The sequence below is a fragment of the Tympanuchus pallidicinctus genome, unplaced genomic scaffold (genome assembly GCF_026119805.1).
Source record: "Tympanuchus pallidicinctus isolate F22 unplaced genomic scaffold, pur_lepc_1.0 scaffold29, whole genome shotgun sequence".
In the NCBI taxonomy this organism is placed as follows: Eukaryota; Metazoa; Chordata; class Aves; order Galliformes; family Phasianidae; genus Tympanuchus; species Tympanuchus pallidicinctus.
In genome coordinates, this window is record NW_026294746.1 from 1016161 (window position 1) to 1029818 (window position 13658).

General features: G+C 47.5%; 1 protein-coding gene across 7 annotated transcripts in view; it reads right to left on the reverse strand.

Annotated features, from left to right (window-relative positions):
* Window positions 1-888: 888 nt before the first annotated feature.
* PRDM16 (PR/SET domain 16) overlaps window positions 889-13658 on the reverse strand; it is a 213088-nt gene continuing 200318 nt past the window's right edge. For 6 of the 7 annotated variants that reach the window (XM_052691993.1, XM_052691992.1, XM_052691994.1 and 3 more), the window contains 6 exons: window positions 12462-12539; window positions 8200-8369; window positions 7755-7929; window positions 6837-7067; window positions 5701-5875; window positions 889-4256 (listed from right to left, as the gene is read on the reverse strand). In XM_052691993.1, coding sequence (XP_052547953.1) covers window positions 4122-4256; window positions 5701-5875; window positions 6837-7067; window positions 7755-7929; window positions 8200-8369; window positions 12462-12539 — 964 coding nt within the window. In that variant the 3' untranslated portion in view covers window positions 889-4121. The remainder of the gene's footprint in view (window positions 4257-5700; window positions 5876-6836; window positions 7068-7754; window positions 7930-8199; window positions 8370-12461; window positions 12540-13658) is intronic. The other variant, XM_052691995.1, reaches the window with a different exon arrangement.

Consider the following 13658-nt stretch of genomic DNA (forward strand, 5'->3'; position numbering starts at 1 on the left):
AGCTTTTCCTAGTCATTGTTTTAAAGGAATTTCTCTACACAAGTACATTTGTCTTTTATCACAAGCATCAAAAGGAAAATTTGCAAAAAATCGCTTCTTCAAATTATTTTCTACACTTCATCTCTCTTTTTTCATTATGCTCCCAACAAAGCGATTCCATATTAATTAATAACTGCCAACACTTCTTTTTTTTTTGTTTTTTTGTTTTTTTTTTCCTTCTTCCTGGGCAGTTGGAGGCTTCTAGCCTCAGACCAACCATCTAATCACATTTACAATAAGTGCATCTACGGGATTTGTTTCTTTTTAATAAAAATCTCACAAACAGACACCATAATGACCGCTAAACACAAGTCATGCACAGTTTACTTATAAACATAACAGAAGCAATATACAATCAAGAATGATATGGAACAAGCACCATCCTCTTTCTCAATGTTTTTTAAACATTATGTGAAAACCAGACATTTACAATTGATTTTTTTTTTTTAAAAAAACAACACTATACAGCCCTAAAGGAAAAAAAAAACCCAAACAACTAAATTATATCCGTATTGTAACAATGGGAAAAGGAATGACATCGGATGCACAGATTCATGATTCTCGCAAGCACAATATATATATGTTTTAAATTACATCTTCTGCAGGCTGGAAATGACATCAGGGCAAACACCTCTGGCTTTGAAGAGAGCAACGAGAACGTAAAATACATTGAGAATTACTGTCAGAATTACTTTGTTCACGTGTGAATTGCACATTTGGAGAAATCAAAGCTGCCTTTTTTTTTTTTTTTTTTTTTTTAAGCTTTTTCATTCTTTTTTTTTTCTTTTTTTTTTTCTCTCTTCCCCTTCCCTCCCCCCCCTCCCAAAAAAAAAAAAAAAAAAAAAAAAAAAAAAAAAAAAAAAAAGTGGTAATAAGAATAAGAAGAAAAGAGACCGAAAATAAAAATAAAATAATAATTAAAAAAAAAAACCAAACAAACAAAACAAAACCAAACGAAACAACAACAACCTCGGAATCATTTAATCACAGTATCACTCAACACGACAGGAAAGGTTCATGGCTTTGTGACCAGCGCCGGCAGCCGGCGCACAGTACAGCACAAACGGAACCAAGTCAGTAGGTCGGGGCCGGCCGGGGGCTCACCAACATCCAGTGCTTTGATGCTCAGAGTCCAAACAGGTTCACCTCGTTGTGCAAGTGCTTTTCCAAACGCTTTTTGTAGGGAGGGAACAAGGAGCCGTTTCGCCAGAGCGTCTGCTGAGAGTCTTAAGTGCTGAGCGGGGAGAAAGGGAGAGAAAGCTTCCACCGCGGGTCCTCGCAGCGAGACGGGAAGCCAGCTGTGCCCCCGGGGAGCAGCCCTGGCACCAGGGACTGCTTTTGGCCAAAGCCTCGACAAAGCCTACGGGTCGGCTACACGTCCCGAGTGCAACGAATGAGCGCTATGAGATCAACGGCAATACAGCGAGGCTTCCTCTTTATTTAACTGGGGGAAGATGAAAACTCGTCATCAGTGCTAACTTGGGGGGAGTCGGGAGGTCCTGAACACAAAAAGAGGCACTGGCTCGAGAAAACGGGAGGAGGACTGGATCAGGAAATACAAACAACGAAAGGAAAGGAGAAATCATTTCATGATTCCCCAACCTTCTGCTCCTCACGCCCTGCGCGCGGCCGGGAGCCCCGAAGCCCACAGCGCAGCGCCGCCCACCCGGCCCCTGCTGAGACCCCCAATGGGCAGCGCTGCCTCTGCAGGGCTGCGTGCTCCCCTGCCTGCTCCTGCTTTCCAACCCACCAAGGAAATAAATAGAAAGCTCAGGCAAACGCTACCGGCTCGCCAATGGAACGCAACCAATGATTGTCTGGAGAACGGGCAGCAAGAACAGCAGGAGCCCGCGGGCGCTTGGCACATCACCACCTCTCCATCCTCCCTCATACAACACACAACCTCAGTTACACCATTTTGGTCCTTCACTACGTGCTTATATTAACATTATTTCTTCACAATAATGATATATCTAATGCAAAAAAAAAAAAAAAAAAAAAAAAAAAATACTGTTAAGGAAGAAATAAAATAAGAAAAGAATTAGCAAAAAAATTACAAGTTATTTACAGATTAAAAGAAATTCCAACCGGAGAGGAAACAGTTCTTTATTATTTCTGTTGCCCCGGTGGGAATGGTGCCCAGGGTGGGACGGGGCCAGCTCTGTGCTCTCAGGACCGGGTGCTGTGCCACCACCAGCACAGCCTCGTGCCAACACAGGGAGCAGCTCGGCTGGGCTCAGGGCCTTGGGCACTTTCACAGAGGGATGTGGAAAACCAAACAGGGAGGGCAAATTTTCTCAGAAAATACGCCGGTGCTGCTCATTTACCTTCTGCTCCTTCTATACTAAGGATATCCCGGATGCTTTCCTCCAAGAGCCATCTAAAAACATCCTGCTCTTGGTGCTGACAGCACGCTATGAAGGGTTCCTAGCATAACCCCCACTTTGTGGGCAGTCGTTTCCTTGGCTTCATTGTGCTGGGATGAGGCTCCCATGTTGTGTTCCTTCACCCTGCACTGAGCACACCACCAATCCACAGGCAGACAAACCACACGCCGCCCCTCTGACAGTGGCCACGAGCCCAGTTCTGCAGTTCCTAACCAGACCCAATGGGGAAAGTGATGGGAAAACCAATGGGAAATGTTCTTCCCAAGCTGGCTGGCTCTGAGCACGGTGCCACCGCACCAACTCTTGCCCAATCCTTGGAACTTTTCAACTGACGACGCTGCAATTAGCAAATTCTCAGGACACACACCCTTAACATTACCCAGACAGCCAGTGCTGTTCTTTGCACCAGGTCTGTTTGCTTCCCAGGCTGTGCTCCATTTCAGCAATTCGCACTGCAGAGCAGCACAAACAACGGTACTTCTGGAAGTTGTTTTGGGCCACTGAACAAAAGGAGACTTGGAAGAGATTTGAAATCACTCATAACATACCTGCAAGCAATTCTAGAGTCAGAGAGACGATTCTATTCTTGGCCATGTGCTTGAATAGAGGGCACAGAGCCCTGATGCTGCTGAAGCTAGGACATCTTCCTACAAAAACCAATGGCCGCAGCCATGCACAGCCAACCAACCACCCACCACAACAGCACGAGCAGGATGTTTCTTCTACAATTCCCAACCACCACCACCACTGAGAAGATATCACTGCAGGAAACAACACAGTGGCTGCAACCATCCTGACCACCCCGGGCCACCTTCCCACCCCGATGGCTTTTCACCCTCCCCATGAGACCCAACAGCTCCAGCACAAGACCTCGGGGCAGTGCAGACCAAGAGCCATTTCTCACTCCAGAGGCTCCAGGTCCAAGCAGAGCTCCGTCTTGAGGCACCACAGAGATGGAGAGTGCTCTCCACACAGCACTGCAGGCATGGACATCCAGCTGAGGACCACCAACCACACGTTTCTGTGACCCAACAACAGCCCGACCCCAGCACTGCTGCAGGCTGAGAAGCTCTCAGCTGGGACACTGCGACTCACATTCAGGAGCTTTGCACAGAAAAGGTGTTTGGCCAGGAACTGAGCACGGGACAGCATTTCAGTGGGAGTACACAACTTCAGGTCCTGTTATAGGTCAGCAAAACGGGCTGGATTACCCTTCCCTGGTGCAATTCCAGTGGCTCTGCCAGAATTGCACCAGGGACGGGGTCTCCCTGGGCTCCGTTTCCTTGTTGCCTCCTTATTCAACTGAGCTGAAGGGATGAAGCTGCCCAATGGTGTCAGGCTTCCATCTCCACGAGGCCTTTGCTGGCTCAGTGATCCCCATCTTGTAATGTCAGGGACTGATATCGGATCACGCTGTAGCAATTCGTGTCTTGCTTACGCTGTTCCTATTTTGGTGAAATCCTGGGGGCTGCGTCAGGGTCATCCAGTTGCGGAGAGGTTCATTGCCATAAATTACAAATCAAAACTGTGGTAAAAACGCAGGTCTGGTAGGTCAGATGCAACAGGTTCCTTTCTCAGCCCAAAGTCCAGGCGCTCCCTGAGGCCCTCGCACCCATCTTCTGCTTGCTGGGGTTTGGGGTAAGCGCAGCACCGCCGCCTCCTCGCTGCGACTGCAGACAGAGCCCTGCGGACCTCTCAGAGGTGGTTGATGGGGTTAAAGGTCCCCGACTCTGAAGCTGCTCCTGCCATGTCCAACCAAGCACCCAGGGAGTTCTGGGAGGACGTGTGGAGGGGAGCGTTCTCAGATAGGGACAGCATCATTGCATAAGCCTGCGGGAGGAGAGAGCAACGCGGGGGACGTGTGAATTCGCACGTGGGATGTGCTGCAATAACCAGCTCACAGCACCAGCTCACAGAACATTAAGTGGCATTGCATTGTCCCTGCCAGCAGGTCGAGATTTACATCCACATGCAGGGATGGCACCCGCCGCTCCACCTACTGCAACGTGGCAGCCTGGGCTGATGCAGATAACGCCATCACTCCCCACGGTTGTACAGAACCAAAGGCTCCGTGCCAGGCTGGGCACATGGCACACACCTCACACCTGCCTCTATTCCTCTGCAGGGCAGCAAAAATCGTGCATTTCTGGGACGTGGGTACAATGCTCAGTACAGTCGGACCTGCAGCAGTGCAGCTGCACTGATGACAATACCAAGTTCAGCCCCTTGAAGGCCGAGAATCAGAGCTACCTGTCATTCAGCATGCTCATCTACCTACTGTAGGTATGTGCTGAAAGAGCCTGGAAGTGTTAAGCTTCTAGAAAAGAACAACAGCCCCAAAGGACAACTCTCTGCCAAGCACTGGATAGAGCTAACGGAGAAGGTCAAATGTTAAAGGAGCAAGCTTTCCTACGTGGTTAGTGCCTTTGCCATATTAGTAACGGGACACACAGAGGACTCGGACAAGCAGCTTGTGCTGGGTGGTAATTTGGAGCACCTTTCTTAGAGGCTTAATGTGAGAGGCACTGAGTATGCCCACGACAGTGATCTACCTTCACTCTCACAGTCTTTTGTGAGAGTCCTTCCACATGGATCAAGATAGGAACTTCATGAAACTAGGCAACATTTTGGTGCAATGAAAAAGTGGGAAGCACAAATGGATGTGCCCCATACCTCCAGATTTTCCTCTAAACTACAGCAGGGGCTGAGGTGTCACTTTGAGGCTTCCAGGTGGGTCTGAGCTGACAGAGCAAATGCTCCTTCTGTGTTTTGCTTTTAGAAATCAGGGAGATAAGTGAGGAAGTTCTTGATGCCTGAAGGACTGCAAGTCAAGGCAATACTACTGTCTATTATGCTCTCTGTAATCAAATACAGTGACATTTTATTACAGTTTCCGTGGACTAAGCTTGACTTTCTTACTATGAACCAACTGAAGAGCTATCTCAAAGTAGAAATAAATAACAGTTGGGAAAAAACATTTATACAGACAGATAAAAACAGACAGATGCCACTACTGTCCTACATAAGCACGTTCTCACAACACAGGGTTAATGATAAATTGATCGGGTGGCCTAAAACTGATGCCCACTCCATTTCTTCTCCATTTTTCTGTACAGCTGCGACAAGACAGTTCCCACACGATTCCCTCATTACCATCAGTACTCCTGCTCAGTGGGAAGGGAAAATAAACCTCAGCTGAAGGAGGCCAGCTGCTTGCTAATGCTATAGGACGCGCTGGCAGCAAGCTAGGTAAAACGTTCTGGCATATACCTACCTGGTTTTTAGCCTGCCTGTACAGAGTCTGTTTTATTGTCTCAGAGTCTAAGGTGGAATTAAACACATCTTTAACTTCAAATGCTTCCTCGGCTGCTTTGCGAAGATCCAGCCCCTTCCCAAAATTCGGCATCTGCTCCAAATCTAACAAGCCGGCTTCGTCCTCCTCAATACACCTGTACCAATGACCAGGGGAAGGGGTTGGCCTGTTGTTAGCTCATGGCACCGTTCACACACGAGCGTGGTGCTAACCAGTTCCTGCATGCACGTACATGGGGGTCTCACAAGCCACATGCGTGAGCGGACAGACGGACAGACAACGAGAATGACACAGAGTGCAAGGCGCAAAGAAGAGGTGGAGAGCGTGAATTGTGCACCTACAAGCATCGCTGTGATGGATTTTTGTGAGTCAGCCTGACTAAAGCTCTCTCTGCTCTTCTGCACAGAGGTGTCCAGCTGCTGGCTGCTCCTTGACACGTCTGGCACTGGATCAATCTCTACAGAACACTGCTGTGTCTCCTCTGAGTTGCAGTGAAAGCAGTGATGCACTGAGACTAAATAAGATGCAGGCTCTGCATCCGAGGATATTTGGTACAAATGGCAGTTGGGAAACTGAAGCTGAAAAAGGAGCACTGAGCCCATACAGGTGCAACAAATCTTAGTGGCGAAGTTGTCTAAATATCACTTGACCCTGGGAAAAAAAAATCTTTACCTTTTCCCTAAATGCTGATGATTTAGCTGGAAGTCAACAGCGTTTTGCTACACATAAAATGAGTAGCATGGTACAACACGGATTGCATACGTGTGCTTCTCCCTCTGCCTCAACCAGAGCGTTAAAGACAGGCATCACCCCCTGAACTGCAGTGCCCTGCAAAAGCTCTTCTCTGTTTTGGACTAATTGTTCTCCTGCCTCAAACTCCTCAAGTCTTGGATCTACATCTTATCACAGCCTCTCCTTGCAGCCCACTTGTTTTGTATCCCTCACCATGGGTGAAAATGGAATCAGCCAAGTGAACGCTTAAATCAAACTGAGGTATGATATATGGCTTGAGAAACAAAACAGTCACAATCTACCACTGACACAGGGTCAGAAGTCTGGCCCCCAAACGACCTCCCAAAGGACACGGCCCACCTCACCTTCGGGTGTGCTCAAAGCTCATGGTGAGAGATGTGGGCTCCTCATCCTCTTCATCCTCGTATGTTCCTCGGGGCTCTGCAGCGGGTGACACCGTTTCATCCTGTGACTTCCCTGTCAGGCTGTCGTCATCCTCCTCCTCCAGTTCTTCATCTTCATCATCCACATCTTCCGTTTTCTCGTTTGCTAATCCGTGACACTGGGAGTTGCTGTCAATATCCTGCATTTCTGGCCTGAAGTGTTTGCCCAAGAGGGAAAGCAAATGAAAAGAAAGAGATCAAATGAGTAAATCATGCATCTTCACTGTAACATAAGACTGCATTCAATTCATATGTGTGCATGAATGCAAATATCTAGAGTTATCTATGTCCATATGCATGCTATTTAAACTACAAAAAAAAAAGGGAAACTGACATGTTTTAGGCAGTTAAAAATCAGCCTTTGCAGTGCCTGCAGGGACAACGAGCACACCAAGTACACATCAACCCAAATGCTTTTCAAACTAGCATTCTGTCCAGTCTGGATTTAAGTGGTGCTTTTCCATCTCTCAAAATATAACATCTGTGGGACACAGGGCTTTCCTCCTCCTCTCTGTACTGCATTCTAACAACCTCCATTTGAGGAAGCTCCCTCACAGCTGGGCAGATTTAATACTCCTCAGTCAAAACGAGGTTTGTAAAACAAAGGTGAAATCCAGATGCCTCCCAGCCCCACGCCTTGCCATTACTCCTAACTCAGGTCATCTCCTGAAAAGACTCAACACTGGGCTCAGCACTTGAAGTTGGTGGTGCTTTCCATTCCAAACCACGACGTTTCTCTCTTCTGAGTGCTTTAAATCAAATACTACAGGACAGAGGCTGACTGGTCTTTGAACCACGTTAACAATGCATGCCACCAGGTCATTTCATTTGCTGGTCTACCTTTTATCTGCTAACGTTGACGCTTGATTCATCTCACTATTTGCAATAAAATTTCTGATTTCAGAGAAATACGAATCCTCTTTCTCATCTAAAAGTGCATGGTTGTCTGACTCCGAGTTGGGGGAAGAGGCACTGGTCCCAAGGTGGTTTGTAATGACTCCAGAGTGCTGGCTCACTGAGTGGGAGAAACAAGACAAGAGAACAGGACAAACAATCAGATACTGTCAAAGTCATCATTAAGAAGCAAAATAAAGGAGGAGCATCATGCAACAATCCTCTCACTGCACAGTAAGCTTATTTTACACAAGCTTGTGTTTTCCAGACTTGAACTACAGAGAAAAACAGGCGGCACTCAGCATTTACGGGTGGCACAGGCAATTCCAGAAGCCCCATCCATCGTTCAGCTGCTTGCCTGCAGCTTTCCCAGAGCAATGCTGGTTGCTACCTGGAACGTTCTCGTGCTCGTGCTTCTTAAGATGTCGGTCCAGGTTGGTCTGCTGCCCAAAGCACCGGTTGCACAGGTGGCATTTGAATGGCTTCTCCTTGTTATGGATGTTTCGAACGTGCCGCTGGAGGTTGGAGGAAATGCTGAATGACCTGTCACAGTATTTACACCTGAAAAATAGAAGCAAATGCCAAAGAGTGCAAAGTGAGGGGGGAAAAAAAAGAGAAAGGCAACGCAAAAATCTGACTACCAGAAAACCAGAAAAATGTTGGTCTATAAATCTTTACTCGGCTGAGGAGCTGGAATGCAAGAGGCATTAATCATTCCAGACAAATCTGATATTATTGTTACTCAAGGAGCACAAAGAAAGGATTAGGATTAATTAAGAAGCGAGCCGTCCAAACAACTAAGAATTTTAAACAAAATAATTACTTTTTTTTTCCCCCACACATGAATGTAGAAACACAAAAGGTGAATTAATTCATTTCACATTTTGCAGGGGAGGCAGGTGAAATCTGGCATGGGGAGAGGAGAAAGAAGAAGAAAGGGAGATTAAAACTATAATCTTGTTACTATCTAGCACAGCCCTTCACGGCGCACCGATGTGGACATATGGAAAACCCTGAATTTATTCATGAAATTCCTCAAGATACAGGCAGCAGAGCCTTAAAGACCATTATGGCTGCTATCATAGCACAACGGCTCCCAAGAAATACACCACAGCTTCCAAACTGTGTCAGACCCATTCCCGTGGAGCGAATATCTGGTTTGCATTGAACTATGCGCAACGCACGGAGCCAAGCCAGGGTGTTTGGGGGAACTGCTGAGCGAAGAAATGTTCCTCTTTGAATCACCCCTCTGCAGGGGCAGATGCACTGGATGCCGGGCCGTGGTTACCTTTCCCTCTGGACGGTGATGCTCTGAGCTCTGTGGGCAGAGCACGACTGCAGAGGGCAGCTTTGAGCCGCAGAGAGGAGCTCCAGGACCGAAGGTAGAAAGCCAAACTCCTCCAAACCAGCCCGATCAGATCCCCCCCCTTTCAGTCCATCACCTCTACCCAACAAAGGCACTTTCCTCATGGCTACGCTTCCAAAGCCCACAGGAAGCAGAACCCTTCTCTGCAGAGCTCTGCAAACCCTGTGCACTCACAGGACAAAACACAACCGTTCCTAAAACCCTCTCATCCCAACAGGATCCGTGTAAAGGCAAAACGCATCCCAGCTCCTTGTGGCACAAAGCTCTGGGCTCACAAGTGCCCTCCTCCTATGCTTTTCCCTTCCCTTACTCAAGCACCAAAACTGGATTTGCCTTGACAGTAAGGATGTGGTGTGGTTTCCTACAAGCATAACAGATCCAAATGCAAGAAGAAGGTGCAAGTGTAAAAAACCCATACTGTGAAACACGTGCACCATTTCCAGATGTGCTACAGCTGCAATTTTTATTTGCTCTCCGAAACCAAATTGATATTATTTTTGGGAATAGCAGAGATACATTTATGAAACACTCTCTCTCTTTTCTTTGTGGATTCCATGCCCACCTCCAAATTTCCTACTGTTAAATCACTGCAAAAATATTAAAATATTTCAAATCATGAACCTTTCCTCATGATTAACTGAGGAAAAAAGCAAAATCTCGTGTTAAACCACAGCTTTCTCAGGCTTCCAAAGCTTTCTCTCCCTCCCTGCTGGCAACACAAGGGTCAGACCCGTGGGCTGCCAGGCTTCTGCAACCCTCCAGACTGCAGCATCCCAACACCCGACGTCCCGTAGGAGAACAGGAGCTGAGTTCCAGCAGTGCTGTGCCATCAGCTCCCTCTATTTCCAGGCACTTCAAAGCAGCACTGCCAGGAGCACGGCTCGAACGCCCCGGCCCCCATCCACCCATTTATTTGGATGTTCAGGAAGTCTTTGAAAAGCTCCCTCTGACAGGTCCTCGCTTTAACTATGAGCTATGCAGACCCAGGCTCGGATGCAGGGAGAGGGGATAAAGAGCTTGTTAAAAAAATAGAAACCAGAGGCAAAGGAGCAACGTCCAACGTCTGAGCGCTGGGATGAGGGCGGCGGGCGGCGTTATTTGCGGTCCCAGAGGGGTCGGTGCTTGGATCTCTGCTGGTTTTAATCTAAATAAACGACCTGGACGGAAGGACCAACTTAAACACAGGGAAGAGGGGAGCTCAAAAAGGAGCCGTCGTTGCTTTGTAAAAGAAAATGAGAGCGCTTTGTGAGGAGCTGAGCGCGAGCTGCAGTGCCACAGCAGACAGCGGCGTTAGTTGTTAGCTTCAGCTTAATGCAGATAACAGGACACGGGGGTCTGAAAGGAAATTAAAGCAAAACAAACTCAAAACAGACGTCGGGAAGCACATCTTTATGGGAGGAACGGCAGCCTGGCAGGCAGTGCCTGAGGACCGGGGGTAATTCAAGAATCAATTAGAGGGCATCCTGGAGGGATGCGAGAGGAGAGCCGTGCCGAAGCCAGCAGCCAGGCTGGGCTGCATGCAGCCTGTGTGTTCTGCCTCCCCAGTTCTGCATGCTGTCCTGATGCTGTTTCAAGGTAGATTTTCAGGAAGCACAGAGCATTACCAGGTACTCCTCGCTCCACACAGCACTGCTCCTTTGCAGAAGGAATTAACATCCACAGTGCCCATGCGCTGTGCATTCCTACCTCATATCCTCATCATAGACAGCAAAGGAGCGAAAGGGACTTGCTAAAGAACACGGAAGGGTTGGGAACCAGACATTTAAACACCAGAAGGAAAGTTGCAAGATAAAACACAGAGAATCCCCAACCTGCTTCTACCTGCAGGATGTTGGCACTTTAAAAGCAAGCTAAAGGTGGAAATCTCTGTTCTCTGAGAGCAGAGGAAAATCGATGATAATTAAGCCCTTCTATAAACGTTGCACTGACTCTCAGGAGCTCTGTTATAATGCAACATTGTCCAGAAGTCAGCGCTCTACTGCAGGAAAAATCCCACACAAAAACCCCACACAAGGGCCATTTTCTGGGACAAGAGGAGATGAAATACGGCGCGTGTTTTGCTAACCTTTGTTGAGTCCAAGGTCTCCTTTTTTGGAAGAAAACGGCACTGAATCTCTGAGTAACTGGGAGTGAGGGTTTGACTCAGGACTGTGTGCTGAATGCGCAGCATTCATTCAAAGCATATCACAAACAGCAAACTGAGAACTCAAAGGGAACACTTCCAAAATATATGTCTGCTTTGGAGAGGGGGTTTTTGGATTTGAATTTACCGCGTGTCTACACTCAAAATCCTCCTTGCATCTGTATAGAAAACAAAGTGGCTCTGAATGCACCGTGGGTCACAGCGTGGAAGAAAGTGGCTTCTTCAGTAAAACCAGGCATGAGAATGCCAGCATTGCAGCAGATGGGCTCTGCTGCTCACAGATTTGGTTGCGTTTCTCTTTCTGTCATAACCACAACATCAGCTTTGCTGTGAACTTAGGACTGTGTGTGGAAACACCACAACATTACTACCCAAAGCAAAATTGCAGTTGCTGCTGCTGTTTGACAGCGTGCAACACACCGACTCGTCTTATGGAAAACGCTTGGTTTTAAGTGAGCTCTCAATTCATCACTCGTTCAGTTATGCCAAATGAATACAGATATATATCCTAAAAAGAAAGGAATCAAAGCATTTTTCTGCCAAAGTCTCTTCTTTGTTTTGAAACTGACTGCAAAACAGTCAGAGAAAACATGGAGCAAAACAACTTGGAGACAGATGCTGCTCCAGCTCTCTGCACACACCTCTGTACCTCCATTTCCTCGTGAAGTCTGAAAGGCTGAGGTGAACAGGACCCCCTTTGGGGGAGCTCAGTGCCTTTTTGTTTTGATCCACAACTCCAGGCATCTCTGACATGCATTAGGGAAAGAAGAAAGGAATCCAGCTAGCTCCAGCAGTTCCTTTCCTGGCAAGCCCTTCAAACCAGCCTGGTTTGCAGAGACATTCAGCACCTTCAGCTGTCCTTGAGACCAATGGTTAACGTGAGTGTGAAACAACACTGGAAATCAGATCACTCCTTTGCCAGCATACATCTAAATATAAGCTAAGTGCCTATCTCCAGGCTGCCAAGCTGCATTATTTTTGGCTGGTACACACAACATACAGTCCGATGAATCACGGTATGAAATGCTATAGGACCACAGGGTTACACTGGCACAGCTTTACAGCGAGGGGAAAAAAAACCCACCAACAGAGAGCAGTGAGTGAGGGAGGCACTGGGGAAGGGGATTCTTGGGGGTAACATCACCTGTAGGGCTGCTCTCCCGTGTGTGTCCGCAGATGCCTCGTCAGGTTGGCTGAGCGTGGGAAGATCTTGCCACAGTACCTAGGATGGCAAGAGCAAAGTCAGTGCATCAGCAGCACCCCCCACTGCCTCCTCTGGTGGGAGATCCAGCGCTGCCCATTCGTGTTGCCAATCACCTGAGATGTTAACAGACCTCTCCTCTGTTCCCTGTTGGTCACTTATACAGAATCTACTTGATTATCCTCAGAATTCATTGCATTCGCTTCCAGATGAATGCTGCAGCCTTGCTTTGCTGTTACTGGGATATACTGCTGTGAGTCTGACAGCCTGCTTAGAATAAGGAAATGCAGCAGTAGAAAATAAAATAGGAGAAGGAACCACGTTCCATAGTAAATCTGACTCATAGCAAACTCAAAAGGAAGGGAAATATAAATAAAGATGTTAATTGGGAAATAAAATACTCAGGAGGAAAAGCTGTGCTCTGTGTCTGGGCAGCCCAACGCTTGACGTTGCAGAAGGAAATATGAGTTGAGTTTCTTAATTTCAGAGACATTTGGATGTCCGTAAGATGGATGGTTAATGTGAATGTTAATCCATAATGAAAATCCACGTGGTAATGGGCTACTGTGTGTATAAATCGTAGCTGAGTCCCTCTTGTAGTGGGAAACCTGCTGTTTCTAACCACCCAGCTGAAACCTGAGCACAGAGCTTTTGAGGCAGAGCAGAACGCTGCAAATGCATCAGACAAAGTCTGTGCCCACCCAGTGCCCACGAGAAAGGTGCAGGGAGTGCCATCACAACAACACACTTGTAGGTAAAGCTGCGTGAGCTTGCATGGATTCCCTCAGGGCTATGCTCTGACACACACATTTTTAGCTGCAACTGGTACATGAGCATTGCTGCGGATAGAACTGTCTGTGCAAAGAGCAGCTCAGTGCTTGCTGCTTCTAAAGCTCCTTCACTTCGCATAGCTGAGACTGTGCTGCTTTCCCATTGCAAACTGTGGCATTGGCTACCACACACCAGAGACTTGGCGTGGAAGGGCCCTGTTTGCTTGAGAATCTCCAGATCTGCTCCCGAGGTTATTCAAGATTACAAAGCAAACAGAAGATGCCCATTTTCCACCAGACAAAAACAAGCTATTTCGGAGCACGGTCGTCATCGGCGTGCTCTGTTCTCATTCTGCTGCCCCCTGCTTTC